This window comes from Leptosomus discolor, chromosome 2, assembly GCF_034619465.1.
Source record: "Leptosomus discolor isolate bLepDis1 chromosome 2, bLepDis1.hap2, whole genome shotgun sequence".
Classification (NCBI taxonomy): Eukaryota; Metazoa; Chordata; class Aves; order Leptosomiformes; family Leptosomidae; genus Leptosomus; species Leptosomus discolor.
In genome coordinates, this window is record NC_141392.1 from 41,760,959 (window position 1) to 41,782,473 (window position 21,515).

Here is a 21,515-nt window from a genome sequence, read left to right on the forward strand (position 1 = left end):
GGACAACAAGAAGCAATTCTGCAACCTATACAGTGTCTCAAATAATTTCATAATCCTGTTTCGCTAGCGTGCTACATCTGTATGTGACTCAAATTGAAAGTTGTTGGATTCCTTGGAAACAGAAGAGTTGGGCTAGCTAGATGTGCTTACCTGAGATCCCAGAGTTGATAATAATCAAAGAGCTGGGCAGATCAGTAATGGGTTTATAATTGCTATACAGCTTCTTGCAAATTTGTAGGAAAACTTTATTAAGTCCCTCATTCCTCAGTAAAAACATTGAAGTTTGATAGTTTTTGCTGAATGCAGACTTGATTTTTATATTAAACTGGATTTATTAAAAGGATACATAAGCCTGGCAGCTGCTTTCACGTCTTGATGTTTAAATGTTTGAATCAGCACCCTGGAACCACTCACCCACCCAAATGCATCCCGTTCCACCCCTTCTTATCCTGTCCCATCCCATTCCATCCCATCCTGTCCCATGCCATCCTGTCCTGCCCTGTCCTGTCCTGTCCCGTTCCGTCCCATCCTATCCCATCCCATCCCATCCCATCCCATCCCATCCCATCCCATCCCATCCCATCCCATCCCATCCCATCCCATCCCATCCCATCCCATCTCCACTTCATTGTTTTTTTTAATTGTTTAAAAAATACTATTCTATGAAGCCTCCCTTGGGATCCGCTTATGAAAAATGACAGACTGCCTCTGCTGATACTGCTGTTTGCGTCGTTTTCGTTTGTCGCACTGGCACAGCAGTAACATCTTGAAAGTGTTTCTGAATGTTTTGTTACACAGTGCGTAGCACACAGGGTTCACTGTGCTATTGATGTAGCAAAGCCAGTACCCCAGGTTCCAGAAAGTTTTGGGGATACAGCTGCAAAAAGTGTTCACCAGAACCATGATGTTATATGGGGTCCAGGTAATGATGAAGGCAAACAAAATGGCACTGAGTGTCTGTGCCGCTTTCTTTTCTTTTATAAGTGATATTCGTTTTCGCTTTGTGATCTGACTTCTGGTCTTCAAGGCAAACTTTTTTGCCAAAGTTGCTTCCTTGAAGGACAAGGGCAGGGCTGCAGATGTCTTGGTCATGGATGAGATGACATCAGAAGCTGTAGTTGTCTCTGCTGACTCTGGCTGAATTGGAAGCTTAGAAAAGCTCTTTTGGAAATTTCCACCATCCTGAACACTTTTGGGAGGGTGCAATTTTTTAGGTTTCTTTTCCTTCGATTCTGTGTCGGATTTCTGCAGCTCATCCCCTGACTCATGCAAATCTTCTGAGGAGGGTAGTTTTGTGGAATTGAGGATGGCACTGTGACCAGGAAGCTTCAGCACGATTGAATAGATGGCTCTGGTCTCTGCAGCAATGTCTTCTTCGTCAGAGGAGGCTGAATTTTCAAGGGAGGCAGCAGCATCATTGTTGTTCCAGCTGTCACTGCTGCTGTGCTCTTGGTCCCCCTGGTCTGCGTTGGGCTCCCAGCTCTTCATTGTGAGCCAGAAGTGGCAGCGTTTGTATTTCCTTCGGGTGGAGCGTTTCATGCTCTGCCGTTGTAGCTCGTAGCTGCTGCAGCTCCGGGAGCTGCCTGTCTGGTGTACGAAGCGCGCTGCCTCTGCTTCGCTGCCTGAAGCCTGTAGCCCTGCTAACTCTTTGGTGCGTTTCTCGGTCTCCTTGTAGATCCTCCAATACAAAATACTCATAATAGTGACTGGCAAGTAAAAGGCAGCTATGGCAGTGCCAAAAGTGATGATAGGTTCACTTAGAAACTGGATGAAACATTCATCAGGAGGCACAGTCCTCTCCCCAACAAAATACTGCCAGAACAAGATGGCAGGGGCCCAAAGAACAAAAGAGATGATCCATGCTAAACCAATCATCACCCCAGCCCTTTTGGTTGTTCGTTTGGCTCTGTATGTAAGTGGCCTAGTGATGGAAAAATACCTGTCAAAACTTATAACAAGAAGATTCATGACAGAGGCATTACTGGCAACATAGTCAATGGAGAGCCAAAGATCACAGGCCAAGTTTCCCAAAGCCCAGTGGTCCATGATGATGTATGTGGTGTAAAGATTCATAGAAATAACACCGATGATCAAATCTGCACAAGCAAGACTCAATAAGAAGTAGTTGTTGACCGTTTTCAGTTGTTTGTTAACCTTAAATGCAACAATCACTAGGATGTTTCCTATGATGGTTGTCAGTGCAAGGATCCCAGTGAGGAAAGCAATCAAAACAACTTGCCAGACAGTGTGTCCACCCAGAGGGTCTTTGCTTGTGGTATTTAGGGACATGTTTGTTGGTTCCACAGTGGAGAAGGAAAAACTCTCTGTGGTCCGAAGGAAATCATAGCTGCCAATGAGCGATGCTTTTTCATCAAGGAGTCCTGGTTCGTGCGAATCTCTCTTCCAGAAGGAGCTCACATTTGAAAACAGGGGCGAGGCTGAACTGTTATTTTGCATGATCATTGTGGCTCTCTGACATAGTCTGCAGCAGGGAAAAAACCAAACAAAAATCAAGTGAACAGGTGAAGATGGTAAATAGATAATCATCCTCATACTCTTACATAAAATCCCTTTGGCACTTTGAAAGATGTCTTTAAAAGCCAAGCTGCCTGTGACACATTCCAAGACAAATGTGTACGTGGTAGTACTCAGCTTACAGCTGTGATTAATCTGACCTCTTTGTAATAATCACATAGTGTTTCCTTGAAAACATTCAGTCACAGAAGAACTAAAATCCCAGGAGAATGTGAACCCACAGTAGTATTAAAATGTCCCCTAAATCTAACTCTTAAAACGCTCCCTGACAGATCTGCCCTGAACTCTACATCTCAACAGCCTGCTATCTTGGAGCCTTCAAGAACTAAATGTCAGACACATGCAGCCACAAATCCTCCAAGTTTGAATCAATGCTGGTCCCTGTTGCTATCCTGGCACTAGAAAAACACAGCGCCAGCCTCTGCTTCCTCCAGCTACAGCTAATAAGAAACAAGAGTATTGTTCTGTTTTTCCTTAAACTACAGAGATAGAAGACAGCATCATTTCACTGTGTTGAACTATTCTAACCTGTGAGGTTGCAAAGATCTTTTCATTGTCACCTACATTTTGGCTACCTGATAAAGGTACTAAAAGTTCTCATTAGCACCTTTTGCACCTGCCACTATTAATTTTTCATGCACATTTTTATACTTGGACTGAGGATTTTATACATCTAATAACTTCAAAATGTCTTTGGGGCAACACATGTTAAAATTTCCTTTGAAAATATGGTCTCTAGAGTCAGGAAAAAGCATTTGGCAGATTTATGTCAAAGCAATCATTAAACACTTTAGGAAAAGAGGAAAAAAGCAAGAAAGGGATTCATAATTAAGCTTTAATCCTTTTCCCCAAGTACTTATGTAAAACGAAGACATACTCAGAATAGGAATTTGCATTTCCCTTGTTTCATTAACTTCTGTGGTCAACTGACTAGATTCATTGTAATAAATCAATGATATCATCAAGAAGCAAGAATTCTGATGAAAATGTTCCTCACAGACCATAAATGTTGAAGAAAATATGCTTTCAAAGAGAAATGTTTGATTGTTTTCTAACTGTGAATTGTTCCAGAGTCAATATGTTATGGCATGAGACAATAAGTATCAAAATGCACTGGTGTTACACACAATATTTACCCAAAAGAGGAGGTTTTGGTTCTTTAATTAATTTCTAAATTCTCTTTTCCCTTGAACTGTACATGGTTGTTTTAGCAAGCCATATGACATTATGTGATTTTAAATTGTGCAGTTTCCTTGAGATATGCAGTAAACAGACCAACACTTCCTTCCCTTAGCTCATGCACAATAACTAACACAAAATCCCCCATATTCTGATATCTAGTGTGAATGAGAGATTAATTTTTCTCTTTATTAATAGGAAGACAAGGCTACAATGATGCTGCCTTATTCTAATCTAATTCAATCCACTTCTAATGCATTCATCACCGTATCGCACAGGATATGAAGCTAATAATAGCAACAGTAAATATTGCTGTGGGAAATCACACAGTTAAATTCAACCCTTTTCCTGATAGAAAGATCGAAAATTTGGAGCAACTCAAACAATTTCTAAAAAGAAAAATGGTTAGATTTTTATAAACTGTAAAACAATGGGATAACTTTGATTTTCTTAAAATTTGATTTTCTTTGATTTTCTTAAAACCCAAGTAGGTTGAAACGAAAATTATCCTTTATCCAAAAACTTTGTGACATTCCAAGTTTTCTTTTCTTTGCAAAGTTCATATGAATGAAATGTGTGATTTTGCATGAAATTTCAGGCAGACATTCCAAAAATTTGTCAAGCTGCTCCTTCAAAATTTTCAATATTTTTAATCATTTTAATTGTTCCTTTCCCGAGAAAATCTAAATAACTTTTCTGACACAATTTCACAATGTCCTTGCCATCTATTAGAGAAGCTATGGGACACATATTTTTTTTCTTCCTCAAGTTATAGTATTACTGACTGTGGAGCTGGTGAAGCTCAGGCCTGAAAGCATACAGCAACATGTCCTTAACAATCCCTGTCACACTGTTTCAACGAAGATGAAGAAGTCAAATCTGCACTGCGTGACAGAGAGACTCATCCTACCCTCAGTAATGAAATGAAAGTCTGCAGAAAGTCATCTGCAAAAAGGCAAGCAGAGGTCTGGATGAGAAGTATGCTCTCTTGTTTTTCATTCACACCCCCTCAGGCACACTCATACCCACTCACTCCCTTGCCTTGACCAAAGACGACATTCATTTATATGTCTATAAAAACGGATTTCCCACATACTCAAAAATTACAAATGAAGGCCCTTGGAAACCCAATGTGCAATAACATCCTCCTTTGACGAAGACAGTGAAGCAGTATTCCAGTTTGGCTTGCCCCTTCTAATGCGTGGGTGAAACACAGTTCACTTGTGAGCAACTTCTCAAGCAAGTGTTGACAATGTTCTTGTCAGTTGTTTATGGGCCAGGGTGGTTACTCACAGTGGGGCACAATGCTTTGAGTCAAACAGGATTGCTGAAACCACCCTTCTTGCAATGTTTTACTTAGGAAGCAGGCATCTTTTCCAGAGCTGTCAGATAAGATGAGGTCAAAACCAGAATAGCATGAGATCTGAAATAATGATATTTGCTAAATATATGCCAGAAATGATTAATGTTATAGGGTGCAGACCTTCCGTCACTGACATTCAGAAAAGATCAGAGGATGAAAGCCAGAAAGCATCCCCTCTACAGACATACGTAAAACCTCTACGAGGTAACAGCCAACATAGTCAAGTATTGAGTAGTCTGACAGGTCACTTTAGATGGTGATGATATCATCATACTGCTTTTTCATAAAAAAAAAAGACAAGCTGGTATCTTCGAATACACAGGAAAAGATCAGGAAGACGAAATTGATAAGGGAAATGAAACTTTCACTACAGGGCATAGAATAAAAACCAGTATCACTTAGAAGTGGTGGTAGAAATAATAGTATTACTGAGAAATAAAAATAGTTGACAGTTTGGTAGTACTTCCCATTTTCATTGCATAACACAACCATAAACTAACCTAAGTGCTAGCCTTGAAGTCCAAAACAACTACCACATGAAAGATACAAATAATCTTGCAAAATTAATGTGTAAATGCTGCACCACCTACCACTAAGTCCATAAAATTATTGTAAATTCTGTTTAATTGTAGACTTTGAAATGGAGTTTCTATGTAAATTAACCAGTAAATCCTTTCAGAAGTGTTATGCTTCAAAAGACTTATCATGAGGAAGCCTGGGAAAACCATATTTCAGCTGCAGTCTTTCAGACACTGAGCAAGTGCCAGAATCAAACTTTTATTTCTCACATCCATGCTCCCACCCCTGGACTTCAAAGTAACTTCTCTAAGCCACTGTTTCTATGAATACCTTCACAGTCCTGTAACTGAGCAGAAGAGAGACTGAAGGCAACCCACCGACAGATCACTACTGCCCAGTGCAATCCTGCAATCTGGGACTCGGCTTTTTAAACTCCCCAGGCATTCAAGGTACCCCTAAACTCACATTGACTGGACAATTGGATAAAATGGAACTGCTAGCAGGATGATGAACACAGTCGTCTGTTATTCTGGCTCTTCTACAAGCTCCTACAATCAGACAATTTAATTCAATAAAAAATGTATCACCCATATGTTCTTCTGAAAAAACCTATCCCTATCACCACCACCATAACACACCAGATCAGTGCAACTGGATTTTCTTCCCTTTAGGAAGCCAAAGCAAGTTAAGTTATCCACCATTTTCCAAAACTGCCATGCCTTTTCTGTTTTCTCTGTAAGAAGTGCTACAGGGAAAGAGGAAGGTCCTGAGTGCAAGAAGACGACAGCACGCTCTGCAGCGCAGCCTGCCAGCACCTGCCCAGCAAGCCAGGCTCAAAGACAGAACAATGTGTGACCAGGTGAGAAAGCAGCCACAAATACTTTGGTAAAACAAACAGTGCGGCACAGCCTGAGGGAGGCAAACCAACCAAACTGTGAAATGATTATAGGTTTACATATCAGGATAAGAGTTTACAAATCATCAGTAAGATACACTACATTACAATTTCAAGCCAGGGAGTAACAAAGGAAACTTTTTTTAGCCCAAGAATATGTAATTACTTACCCAAGATTACTGCTATGCCATTCACTGTGGTTTGGGTGTTTTTGTTCTTGTTTCTGTGTTTTAATAAGAGCTTAGGAAAGGTACAGGCCAGAGAACACTAGACGCAATGTACACTTCCTGGCGTTATTCAGGAAGAGTGTAGGCCCCGTGCAGGCAATGGCATACATGCTTCACAGCGTACCTCTGCTCCCTGCCCCATTGGAGGGACTGAGATATTAGATATCCCACTAAGACCCATTGGAAGGGAAGGAGAAAGCAGCTACAGAAACAGTCACTAATTTCAATAAATGGATGTAACACAGATTTAAAAGCCTGAATTTTTGGAATAGTCTAAGTCATTGCACATTGCTGTAAATAGAAAGAAAAATAGAATAGACAGTAGGAACAGTCCTGACAAACATTTTCACTGCATTTCATTTCTCTTTGCTTATTTCATATTTCAGCGGTTTTGTCAATACTTCACATTTTGGTTTACCAAACTTTTTCCTTTCCTTAAATCTTCGTAATCACAAACACATAACCTCTATTTTGCAGAGGAGTTTATTTTCTTGTCTTTAAAGGGCTCTAAGATGCATTTCCCATGAAGTCAGACGGCACTCTATGGGCTTGGCAATATGTGAGCTCAAAACCAGCAAGCCTTTATGATTGAAGAATTTCACATCTCATCTGTTTGCACAGACAAGAAAATTGCTTACCTTATTTTTGCATTTTCCCCTGCATTGCTATTGTATACATATTAGCCTAAACAGCACAGACCTCCATGCAGTGAAACTGTTTTCTAACATAAAGAAACCAAGCCTTCAGAATGCTTAATGCAGTTACCTAAACTAGCATATAAGCTTTGTTCCAAAACTAAGGTTTGGTAAAATGAAAATACATACGAATTTTAAAGTTTTCCTGAAATTATTCCCAAGATTGCAAATACCTATTTTTCAAATCACACAGAGTTTTATTTCAAAATACAATAAAGAATTTTAAAAACTTGAAATGGAAAAAAGGAAGTTGCAAGTATTCACACTAGCATTCACAGCTTCACTATTTTTTATTTTAATTTTTAAATTTTTATTATTTTATTTTACTATTATTTTTTATATAGCAGTTACATCACTTGCAGCTAGTGCAGCACAAGATACAGGATTCCTTATGAATATGTATACGATAACAGGAAGTACAGTGTAATTATCAGTAAGCAGGACCTCAGATTTACCATGATTTAGTTATACTGATAATTAAATACATTACACTCAATATAGTTTTACATCTTTGCAGAATGAGAATACAGAGGCACAGAAATCAGTCCCATTATGAAATATCCTGGCCACTGTCTTATACGTTCACAGTAGATACAAACAAATAACTTGATATACTTTTATACTTTTAACTATATATATACATATATACATAAGAATATATACATACAAATATGTCACATACAATGTGACAAAAGTATGTCTATACATATCCGCAGATATGTGTGTGTATATATCTGTATATACAGATATATACGTATACTTTCATCTCCAGCTATATATACACATACTTTTGTCACATGATTCCAAATATTGTTATAAAGGAAAGACTATATCTTCCACTAATTAGCTATCAACTTGATATAGATAAAGCTCAGTCAAACATATCCCACTAACACTTCAACCCAAGCTCTTCCATTTTCCATCCATAAAGAAGTTTTGGTTATGCTTACTAAAATTACCTAGATTTAATGTCAGTGCTTTAAAACAGCTTTTGCAATTAATGAATTAGTTTTGCTTATTAATTGCTTACTGTGTTGCTGCTGTCAATGTGTGAGGTCTAGCACGAGCAGACTAGGAACTCATTTCTTTAATCATATGTGTTGTTTTCATTCCTTTGGAGAGCGTTTAGAGAACGTAACGCACAGCACCAGGCTGTCCATCTCCCTTGCTGCCCTGAAGTCAGCAGAAGGGAGCATCCCTCCTGGGGAGGAGAGGCAGGGGGATGCTACCTAAAGTATTCCTGCTGGGATGCGTAAGGATGCCGCGCTGGGATCACCTAAGACTGCCCACCTAGCACAGCCAGGAAATTCGGTATTCAAAGCGGGGCCATGGGAAGAGCCTCTTATGCCTTAATTTGCCAATTAGCTTTTACCAAACATCTACCATCTCTTTCACTTGGACTGAGAGGTTTACATCCATACTGCCCAGCTGTACCTGCAGCACCCACTGTGGGCCTTGCTTGATTACACTGTGTTTGCTTTACACTATCTGCTCTTCCAGACACCTTACTTAATGTAGTATTAACATTTCACTGAAGGTTTTTATAGTATGATAAAAATGTAACTTTGAATGCTGATGTGTTTTAATGGCCAGTGATTTCAGTGGAAACATCTGGTTATTTACACAGCTACAAAAATAAGAATAAATACAGTATTATCACTATGACCACAAAAGAAAAAAAAAAATCTCAGACATATTGCATCTGCTGCCATTTCAAAAATCCAGATGTGTATTTCTGATCCCTTGCATTTAAGACTTCCATTTAAGATTGAATTTGTTACATGAACTTTATAATTCTCTCGCATAATTTTTCCAAATACGCCATATATACCAAACATACATCCTAGTCTCCATAGTTAAAAGGACAGTGATTTTAACAGATACCCATGAATACTGAACAGGCATTTCTGCGCTATTTATTATTTATTTATTCTTTAGCCACAGTGACCCAATACTCATTCATTCCATGACTTTTAGTTTCAAAATAATCCTACCTTGAAATCCTCTAAAATGATTCTAGGGAGAAGCTTCAGAAATGAGCTACTAATCTCAGTTGTGATATGGCCTAAGGGCAGTGAAGGTTTATCAGGTGTAGCAGCAGCAGACTTGCTGCAGGAATGCTACTTTTCTTTCTTGGGCACGTGCACTTAGTGGTTATCGTCTGAACAACTCATACAGAACAAAGCGAAACCTTCAAAAACCTGAGCTTGGATGTGTCTACAATTTTCAAATGCTTGAAAACCAGAGCAAATCAGGTCTTGCTTAATTAAGATTACAGTAAATATTGACGATTAGCTTGAACAGTTAAACCTATGAGGTGCATTCTTATGAAGAGAGGAAATTATTTAAATTCCAGGCAGTTTCTCTTTCAGAGAGCTTTATTAGAATTACATCCCATCTGTCTAATTAATATTGGAGGAAATGGCCATGCAGTCCAAAATGTAGTCAGAATTACAAATACTGCGAGTTTTACTTACTTTGAGGAAGCCACTGACTTTGCAGGTATCTGGGGACAGGAAGGTTTGGCTGAAGGGTTGGTTACTATATGGACTTTAAACCTGACATTAGATTGAGATGAAAGAAGAATACCAGCCATTTAATTATCTCGTTTTTTGCGTGAGTGGTGCATATTTTCTCCTTTGAAAAAAAAAAATCCATCTTAAGAGACTTAATTTATTTTATTATATACATGCTTTTTTACATAGTATTGCTCAATATTTTGTTATTTATTACGATGTTGAATCAAAGTCATGATCTAAAATTTCACTGTGCACTCAGCTATCTCTTTATGAAATACTGTCCCTTGACTCCACAGATAATGCTCCCAATGAGGTATCTAAAGATCGCATTAAAATGTTGATCATGTGAAATAAAGCAATGGAAATTCTTACACGTAATTGTATTTTCCTCCTGGATGTTGTTAAATGCTAAAATACTTTGAATAGACATGGAAAAATATGTGCCCAGACAGAAAGAAAAAAAAATAATTCAAGCCTTCTAAGTGAATTTCTCCTCTTTTACTAAAACGGCATCCTCCTCTAAAAATAACAATGTTTGAACAAATTAATATCAGGAAGAGCTCATTACAAATGCTAGATAAAACAAGTACATTTTACTATATTTGTAATCCAGTCCTACTTTTAGTAATCCCTGTATGCATTTAAAAGCCATATTTAATGTGAATATCAGCCTAAGAACCTTTACAGGGAACAACAGACTTCATTAGCAGATCTCTTTACTATCTTTAATGAAACTGCTTTATAACAAAGTAATCAATTGATTATGCAATAAAAATAAATATATTTTTGCTTTTACCGTTTGCTCACTGACACAGTATACCACCAGGGAAAACTGAAAAACAGTACAAACATTTTTCAAGTATCAAAGAAGACAGAGAACCTGGACGCTGAGCTTTAAAGAAGCTCACCTGACATCTGACACACTCTTCTCAATTTCATTTGTCTGCAAGAAGAAAATGAAATGACAAAATGCTGTCAAGCCTTGAAACCAGAAAATTGAATTCTTTTTTTCTGGAAATTCTTTCCATGGAGGGAAAAGAAATAGCCCAAACCAAAAAATATAAATAAAAACTCAAACCTCAGTTTTGATTTTCTGCCTTTTCAAAACCTACATTTTTTTTCTTTGGAAAGTAATCACATTTTCTGTCAACTTTAAACTGAATCTGAGATATTTTTTGACAAATGATGCTGAAAGCAGATGATCTCCACTTGTTATTTATTTAGGGAAAATAATAAAAAATGTTTGTGTTTAGATCATGGTCTGGCAAAGAGCTATGAAAGCCTCCGGTTCAGATGTCATGTTTACCTAGTGTCAGGTCCTGTTCTATGAAAAGTCTCTAACATACATCATTTAAATGTGTGAAATAACATGACTTTTGAGTCTGAGAGAATCCTAAATGGTTCTATATTATAGTATTGCTGACCACTACATTTTCTACTGTAACTATGGCATTGCACGCAGTGCTAAAAATGCAGACCACCTACTACAGCTTTTGTTGATGATGGATAGTTGGCAATTTTACATAAGATGCAATCAAGTGACTTGAACAATGTTAGAAAACATTCTATTAAGGGAAATCTATTGCTATTGGCTTTGATGATTAAAACATTATTGCTATCTACTGCGGCAAAACCAACACTCCCACACTGGACAGATGGCTTACTTAAAAAGCTCAAAGAAAAAAAGCAAAACTGTTGAGAGGTTTCAGCTAGAGGAGAAAAATTGATAAGAAATAGCTACTAGCTAATGAAATCTATACAGATATTTGGACACTGGAACTATTCATATGGAAAAGGAAATTTTATCAGAGAAACTTTGCGTCAGAACGTTGTTTTTAATCACATTGCTTATTTTTTTTCTTCAATAATGCTTTAAATCATGCAATCATAACATTTTAAAGCATTTTAGTTTGATTCAAAGCGAAAATTGGCACAGTTGGTCAGAAAACAACATTTTCAGTGTATTTATTTATTTAATTATATTACAGAATGGAAATTCCTAACATCTGAGATTTGGGGATATCCTTCCATACCGAGAATTTGATCGAAGCATAAAACCATATGAAACATGCCAGTAATTTATTAAGGAATGGATTGATTGCCAGGGAGGTGAAGAACTCTGTGGGTGCCCTTTTTATAATTTTTATTACTTTAACACAATTGTAAGTGAAATGTTACGACATAGTTGAAACAGATTATTTTTTACCTTAATGGAACACCTTGGTAAATAATCAGACAAAAAGGGGAAATGCTTTGTTTCGACATGTCACTGGAAATATTTGTATAAATACTATGTTTCATAGTATAGTTTAATATCCACTAGGTGGCACAATAGTTATTCAGAAACAAAGTCTGGACTTTGCAATAAAATCTTCACTAGTCTCTCATAAAGCCTATGTTTTATAAATGGAAATTATAAGCAATCAAATTATATCTATTCCTTGATAGGGAGCGCAGCTGAAAGAAATGCATGTCATCCAAATATTGGTCTAAATCAAACTAGCAGCCAAATTATCAAAAACTGTGTTTTGTGCTGTAGCCTGACTTCTTTTTTTCCTGAAATAGATACTTCTGAAAGTCTTAGTGGAATTCTGTAACTTAATCAAAATGGCCCATTCCAAACTCTGATCCCTTGTATGCGTGCTGCCAGGAATTTGCAGTCTCTGGGAAATAATTGGCAGCAGGCACTGCAGATTTTAATGCATGCAAGCAATTGTTCTTTACTCAGATAGACAAGTAATTAACTAATGCTCTAATGCTCTAACCTTTTTTCGGGTTTGTTTGCTGGGTTTGGGGTTTTGGGTTTTTTTTTTTTGAGTTGTTTGATTTTTGAGTTACACGGCAAGATAAACATGGGAGACATGCCCAATGAAAATAGCCTTACAGACAGGGGGAATGTGCTAATGAAAAATGTCAGTTATTCTATATAAATGCCTATTGGTAACCCTCGTGGCAGGGTTCTCTTCGTACTAGCATTTCACTAGGTTGCGACATATTCTTTTGCTTGAACATTTGCCTTTTCTGCCTACCGGAAATATACCCCGAGCCTGAAGTTTTTGAACTACAGTCTTGAAAAATCAGTTCTACTATAAAGAAAACACCTTCACAAAGCAGTGATTTTTTTCAGTGTGCAGAATGGACCTGCCCCAGCAATCAACTGCAGTTGCACAGCAGAGCACGGGTTTCTTTAAGACCCTCTTGCCTCATGGTTGCAGGTGGTATGTAGTAAAGGAGGCACAACGCTGAGGAGAAAAAAGGAAGGACTCGCAGTGAAGTTAAATGAGGAACTCAAGTGTATTCTTAATTCGGTCACAGAGTTTCCGCACACTACAGGAGGAGTGACTTATGCACATCTTTAAAATAGTATCACCTTGAAGCATACTTAAAATAGTATTACCTTGAAAGGATACTTAAAAGCTGATTTTAGTAACACACAGGCATTCCTCAATTTTTTTTATATGCAGTTTTGCAAAACGAACGATCCTGAACTGTATCTTTGCAGGTTTTCGTCTGCATGCTTCCAAAATGTTAAAATCATTCCATCAACAAAAAAGACCATTTTTAAAGTCAGCAACTAAATATTCATCTACTATACTACAAGTTTTCTACTCACTATCTAACTAAAGCACTCATGGCACTCTGCACTCCCTCCTTGCTTCTGTTTCTGAGGCTTCATGAATTCTGATGTGGCAGACAGAAAGACATGGAGATCTAATTACATTAGCTATAAAGGTTGCTATCTAAGTAACATGGTTTTGCTTCTAAAATAAGACAGTAAAGTGGACTCATGATTGTTTGCATTTTTTCTTTCAAGCCTATAAAACCTGCATTTTGCAAACCCATTACAGTCTAGGATAATCAACAAAAGACTTAAAAATCAGGAGTCCCATCTAAATTAGGAGGAAAATATTTCTCCCAGCTTTGATAGCGTTGCTCAAATTGCAAGTAGAACATGCTGCTTCCAGAAAGGAAGTGGAAGGCTAGAAGAAAGGGAATCTGCACCTAGAAAAAAGTATCTCCTGCCCTGAAAGGTCAGAGGACTTTTAATGCTTGAACTAAGAATATGGATGCATGCTGCATGTGGGTTCGTGAGTCCCATTGCCCAAAAAAAGAAGTATTAACACTTCATTAAGTATTTTCTTCCATTCATCTGCCTTTATCTACCCTACTTTTATGCTTTGATTTGCCAGTGAGCTGTACTTCCAGGTTGCTCTGGGTCTATCTGACAATTTATTTTTTTTTTAGGATTAGAGAAGAATTCCCTATTTGGTTGCCACTTGGGAGGGTATTTTGTTTGCTGGTTTTTTAACCTTTCTTAGCAGTCCTGTAGTGATACATGTGGGTAAAAGCTCCTAGGACTGAAAAGTCTTAATTAGGTAAGTGTCTGTGGAGATATTCCAGATGAGGTAAATGGATTTTGGATTTCTCTTGGTGGATATCAGAGAAAAGGGCAAATGGAAACCTCAGTTCCTGCTCTTGGTACCTTACTCTCCCATTTCTTGCAGGATGAAAAGTTTGCTCTAGAAGGGCCAGTGTAGGCTCTGCCTCTTGTTCGCCTGCATGTCTTGAGCATCAGCTCCTAGAGATGTTTTAAATTCAGTATTCCTGGTTTGCAGGACTTGTGGGCTGGTTCCCTGTGTTCTGAAGAGAGAAGCTTGTACTGTAGTGTCACTGTGTTCTCCTAAAAAACCTTCCCTGTGCACCAGGAGATATCCTTTGGAGAGGAACAGGTGCAGCTAGGCTTTGCACCCAGGGCTGGGGTACTAGGGGAAAAGTGTAAACTGTATGTGCTTGTGCATGCTTGTGTGTTAAAAACTCTTGGAGCCCTGCATGAAATTTAACTGTACAAGCAACAGTCTGGATAAAGATAAAAGGAACACCTATAAAATACAGTGGAAGGAACGACAGATAGTAAAACAACTGAATAGGCAGAGCACGGTAAAAAGATTATTAAGATGCAATCTGATAACACCTTACGGGACCATGAAGTCAGCATGAAAAGCAAGGAGGGTATACAGGCAATCATCTCTCTTGGGATAAGCATTCCTATATCTCAAAGTAGCAACAAAATCACTTGAAATAAAAAGACATTTCCATTAGTTGGAGCAGCAATTCTCTGTCATCAGTCCTCTTTCTTCCTATGGCAGGCCTCATGGCTTAGTCTGTAAGAAAGTGAGGCTATTACAACCACAGCTATAGTTAAATGAGGAGTCCAGGTCTGAAGATGTCAAGAACAGCTGCGGCTTGTAACCCCCTTCAGGAGAAATAAGCATGTTCAGTGATGAATTATTCAAAATTAAGCAAGAAAAATAAATGCTTGAGAGCTGCTGAAAGAACCTGAATTTTTGTTTGTCACAGTGGAAATACAGATTAAAAGAATAGGAAGGGAAGAACAAGGGTTCTGTTAATAATATCCGAAGTTTACAGAGCAAGACAAGTGCACTGAGTTGTTCTGGCATATATTATAAAACAATCGATGTCTTATTTCCCATATCTGTGAAAGCAAAAGTACCAGCAATGACCTTAGCAAAGAGAAGGAAGAAGCCACACTGCCTCCCAGACTTTCAGGAAACCCACAATGTATGTTAAATAAATAAATAAATCCCTCACCCAGTTACTTCAGTCTTACACAATTTCAGCTGAGACTGAGATCTGATTGCAGATGCTTGGTACAGTAGCCCAAAAAACAGAGTGAAAAAGAGAATCAGGTTTCCAAAGAGTCCAGGCATTACGGAGAAGCCAGTGACTTGGTGCAGCAAGCTAAGGCCAGGTGATGGCCCATAAACATGTGAGCCTCTGAGTCAAGTCCTTCTTCCTGCCACTCCAGCTGCTGCAGAGCTAGTGTCTGAGCAAATCCACCATGCTTGCTCCTGAAACAGTCATTGCACGAGATCCCTCCGATTCAGTACTTTTTTATTAGAGAATGGAGGTGGGGAAAACTCAATCTCAGTAAAGCAAGAAGACATTAAAAATTACAGATGAGAAAAAGAAAAGCAACTTGTTCCCAGGCCTATCCTCACACCAGTGAATTGCTGTAGCAGAAGAAAGGCACAGATAAGCAGTGGCCCGTCTGATACACTGATCCCCCTGGTGATAACAACTGATCTCCCTGGTGATAACTGCAGGCATGTTATGAACCCAGCCTGGTGCCAGCTGCACTGGGACTCCCAATGGCTGCTTGCTGTTTGGGAGGCAGTGGTTGCTGAAAGGGAGTGAGGATATGGTGTCTTAATAAACCCATGTGCACAAGTGAAATGCAGTCTCTGGATTTATCTGTATGCACATGAAATACAGGGGGAGATGGCACATGGAAGGGAACTGGAGCTGGCTCCTAAAGTGGCTCTGTGCTGAATGATAAGAGACCAGAGTCCACATCCTGACCAGCTTCTTTATCTTTTCTCTTTAAGTGACATTCATATTTTAGTGATAACTAGTAATTTTCACGGGTCAGCCCAGAAGTGATGTGCAAGGCACATAACCGTATTATCATGAAAATGAACGTGTGAATATTTTGTTACATTTGAAAAAACTTGGTCTTCAAGAGGTCAAACACTGTTGCATTGTATGACTATTACCAGCAATAGCCAGGCAAGACTGAAAAGTGCAGGAATGTGCTTGAGCTGCTATATTTATGTACAGCATTTATAGAAAAGTGGAATTTTTTTGTAATCCTTGTAGCTACAAGGATCCTGCATCCTGCGTTTTTCTGTGCACTTCAATGTACTGTTCTCGACGTACAAACAAAAAAATACAACCACTGTTCCCTGCTTTGCTTCCCTTGGTACTGCAGCAGAGCTCAAAGTTTCTTATACACAAAAACGTGACTCTATAGACAATGAGAAATATCACACCAGTAGTCAGCTAAAACAACATGTATCCCTAGTCACCCTGGAAGGATGTAGGTTCAAGAGAGCTCTTGGTATTTCTTTCTAAAAATGTTAAAGAGACTTTTGAGTGCATAAAATACAAGCTCAAGTTCCATCAAAAAAACCCCAGTGTAAACTGGGTGTCCACCCTGTCTCTGCCCTGAAATCTTATCTTCTCTTCAATATTGCTTGTATTGTCAGTTTAACTCTGTCCATATTGTCTCAATAGTGTGAGCCTTTAAAGAAGACATAGTAGGACAAGTTTGCTCATATCAGGAGGATGTATTGTTTTCGCTTGTAGCACAAGAAAACTAATTTGAATTTGTAACAGCAAATTGAACTATAGGTGAGAGTAGGAATGCAGGACCCAAGTCATTGTAATATAGTCCGACCAGAGGGCCAAACATGGTGGTGTGATGGTGTAACAGCCAGAAGCAATGTTTAAGGCATTTTCAAGGACGAGGCAGCTCGGTATCCCTGTTCTGCACTTAGGTAGATCCGTAATCACCGGCTCCTGGCTTCTTTCAGAGACCAAATACTTACACCAGATGGATCTGCTTCTTAGGAATGAACAGTCAAAATAAAGTTTCAGGGAGATGTAAAACTGGAATCTTTTATGAAACCAACGTTAGCAATTCTGAGCAGAGAGATGAGAAATGACACTGCTCTGGTCCCTCGATACGATTGTTTTAAAACAATAATGTATGTAACATCATTAAAAAAGCATTATTTATTCATTTATTTACCTTTCAAAGGTGCATTTGGTCTACATTAGGTCAGAACCAGCTATCATGCTCATGGGTACCTCAGTAGTGACAAACTACATCATATCAGGTTTGAAACACTATCAGAGGAAAAACTAAGGTGCATCAGCCCAAGTAAAATGGCACCTGAGGGTGCTTTTATTATTTACTTTGTGTCTACACCACTGAGTATGAAGGATTTAATTGAATTGCTCTATCATCATTGGAGCACATAGCAGGATTTTCTAGATTTATTTGCTGCGTTGTGAATTTATCATCAAAACGGTTCTGGATTTCCCTGCCTTTCTCAATTCTATGTGCCAGAAATACATTTTCTAACTAAATGCTTAATGAAAATTAAAGCATTGGGGTACCTATCCATCACCAAAAAGTACCTATTGACTTCGAATAGGCATTTAGTATCCAGTGTCCCTATTTTTTTCAGAAATCCTACCCTTAATCAGAAAACATGGGCCCATTTCAGAGATTGGGATTACCTGTGTTTCTACTGAAATTAGTGATAAATTATGAATTCATACAGGAATTCCAAGATCTTGAAGGAAGCAATACTAACTTAATTATTGATACTTAATAATAATTGTTGCCAGAGAACTGACAAGACTTTCAAAAGGCAAAACGTATCCGTAAGGGACAGTTCTGAATCACAGTCACTCTGCCATGTATTCATTTTTAACTTAGCTTTTGAAATGGACAATAGCGCTTAAATCTCACTGTATCCTGTTTTGATCTAAGCTTCCATGCTTTTCCAAATGCCTCTGTTTCCCCATCAATCCCTCTCACTAATCTTTATTGCTCTTTCATGATGTTTCCAGCTGAAAATGTATCCATACATTCAGTATATCCTTCAAGCTCCAGTTTATTAGTGAATACAAATAAGCTGCGACACTTTAGGATTCATGTAAACCTATCAATATTCCCATGCTAGCTGTGCTTTCAACTGCAAGAGAAACGTTTCACATCTCAGCTGCAGCATATTAAAACTCAAAAATGAGGGTTTGCACATTTCTGCCCTTTCATCTGTCCTTTATCACTCATTTACTCACAGGAGGAAGTGACTTTTCCTGCCAAGGTAGAGGTAAATTGTGTCAGCCAAGGGCAAAAAAAAAAAAAAAAAAAAAGATTCATTAGTGTACCAGAGGAAAGAATTTCTGAGATGTGAAGTGTCAGCAGAAATAAGAGTTTCTACCATTTCATTCCCATGACCTTATTCAAAAAGGTTTAATAAACCACATAGCTTTTTGCTATTAGAAATAATTTTCAAATTATAGGACCTAGATGAATCAGTTTTTCACTAGACCCTCTCTACATCAATACTTGTTTTTCCTTTCATAAAAATGAAGAAAAGCTTTTCTGAGAAGCAGAAATAAAAATACGTGTTCTACTTGTAAAAATGTGAGAGCTGGGAAATAATAAATGCTGATGTAATTGGAAACATTGTCCTTAATTCCAATGCTGCAAGATTTCACACTGAGTTTATTTCAACACACTTGCTTTGTAATTTCAACTGTTTTTTTTCCATTTGAGTAATTTAGCACATTTGCAAAGCTTCTCACCTCTCTTATTTTGCAATTAAAAAAAAAGAAAAAAAAGAAAAAAGAAGATTAAAACAAGCCTTAACATTACTTGGCCATGGGAGGAAGAGAAACTGGACAGATGAATACACATGCAGGTTTGTTGCTGTGGGCAAAGAGAAGCTCAGCTGGAAATGAGAGGCACACCTAACCCCTAGTATAAGAAGAAAGGAAGACAGATACTGGTATCAGAGAAGAAAATTGGAAGGCATTTAAAGCTCCAGCCACAATACAGTCTCTAGTACAGGAGAGTTTCAGGGAATGATGGGAATGTGGCTTACAGGGAGCTCATGGTCAGAGATTTAGAGACTTTGTGCCTTACACAGTGCACAAAATCTCTAGAGCTAATAACACGTTAGCAAGTTGTCGTCACCCCAAGGAGTATCTCATACCTCAGGTATGAGAAGCCAGTGTGGTAGGGTCTCAGATGTGCGATCTGACTTCCAAGTTCCCGAGTGCTAACAACTTCACTGTGCTTTCAGTTGGCTGCAATTTATCCAGATTCAATGCTGGGTCGGGATGCTGTGCAGTAAATATCACAAAGTAACTTCCCAGTAACAACCCTCACAGTATGGCAGGTTGGGGTTCACTTCAGACTGTCAGTAATATTTGTTAGGTTTTTTTTATTTATTCATTAAAACTTCTGGGCAGAAATCAAGCCTATCAGAAGAACAGGAGATCAAACCTGGAAGCCATGAATCTGAGTAACCAGATCTCAGCTGATTGCCCTTCCAGTGCAGAAGCAGGGAGCACCAGCCATAAGCTAAAGACATAGATGGAGAGAAAATCAGCACAAAACATATGGGGATAACTGATATACAATCACACAGGGCAGGATTCTGGAATGCCTCATTCTAGCAGTAATTGGAGAATAAATCCATGTGCCTTTCTCTTTACCAGCCTTTCACTTTACTATATATCATTCATTTTCCTGGCTGCATCAAGTATTTGGCCATCTCTCAGTCTGATTCATATTCATATTGTAATCTTCACTCATAACTGTTTTTCAAAAAAATCTCTATCAATATTAAATAGGAATGTCTTATTGCAAACCTAGGGAATCTACAAAAATAATTTCTCCATTAGAAGTTTTCTTCATGGAAGATTTTTCCATTAAGTAATTTTCACTGTAATGTCCACTTAACTTTAATTGATAGAAGTGAAATGCAAGCAAATTCAGATAATTTAATTGCCTAGTAAGTGCATATTAAACGTAGGTGGCAACTAAGTTCTCCTTTCTTCAGGAATTAGGAAGTTAATTTTTTTTTCTTCTAACATGTAAAGGAATTTCCAAGTAACTCAACCAACCATTTTGGTTCCCTTGACCTGTAAAAACCAGGCCATAAGCCAATACTTCCCAATTAAAACACCCTTTCAAGCATCTTACCCTGTATATACCTAAGCATGAAGTCCCCTGTGTGCGCACACACACACACGCATACACGCAATGCTGTATGGTTAAGGTAGTCAATAGGCTACATTGGGCTCTGTTCCTAAGGGAAGTCAGTGGTGTGTCATTCTGCAAGTCACTTTAATCCCTCATTTTTATGACTGCGTATAAAATCCGTTTACCTAATCATGATGTCCAAATCTCAACTGAATTGTTCCGTAAGACATATTAATGCCTTCCAAAGAAAACTCCTTAAAGCTAATAGGAAATAGCTAATAGCTATTTAATTTGACCTTTTCCTTAAAACCAGGTAAATATCAAACCTTAGTTTGCACGTTTAGATGAAATTTGATTTGAGAAATCCAAGTGGAATAGCGATACTTTAACAGCTCTCAAGTGATGCTATTGCACCTGATTAGATCAGCCACTCAACAGGACCCTGATTCTGCTTCCTTTGCTCATGTTCAGTAGTGTGGACACAGATAATGCAAACAAACTTAGCCGGGAAATTCAGATCATTCAGCGTTGTGAAAAGTTGCCATCAACTGGAGTAATAAACTGTTAGTTACCAGCTCAATTTTATGGGGCTGCAGGATTGCAAGATCTCTCTGTATGTGCCTGCTATTAACCAATAAAGCCTGAAATCTAATCTGCAAAGGCTTTGGATGGGAGATTCCCCCGCCTCCGGCTCTGAGTGCAGACAGTCCTGTGTGTTCAAAGGCTTCCTGGACTGACTCAGTTCTGTCTTCATTAGGCTTCTATTAGTTGGCTCGAGTTCTTCACTTCCAGGCTGCTATGCACTATCATGCTCTTAATAGATTTGGATTTAGCCTTTCAAATAACAAACAATCCTGATTTCTTTTTAATCATTTTCTTCTTCTGTTTGCCTTAAGATCTTCAACCTAATCTCTCATAAATATACACAAACTTTGGAGGTTCCTTATATATATATTAATATGACTGCTGCAAATTTGTATTGACTTCTCATTTTT

At 38.3% G+C, this 21,515-nt stretch overlaps 1 protein-coding gene across 1 annotated transcript in view; it reads right to left on the reverse strand.

Moving 5' to 3' along the window:
- Positions 1-660: 660 nt before the first annotated feature.
- Positions 661-21,515, reverse strand: part of CHRM3 (cholinergic receptor muscarinic 3) — a 126,946-nt gene continuing 106,091 nt past the window's right edge. The window contains exon 2 of the mRNA XM_086460958.1: positions 661-2,482. Coding sequence (XP_086317084.1) covers positions 661-2,482 — 1,822 coding nt within the window. The remainder of the gene's footprint in view (positions 2,483-21,515) is intronic.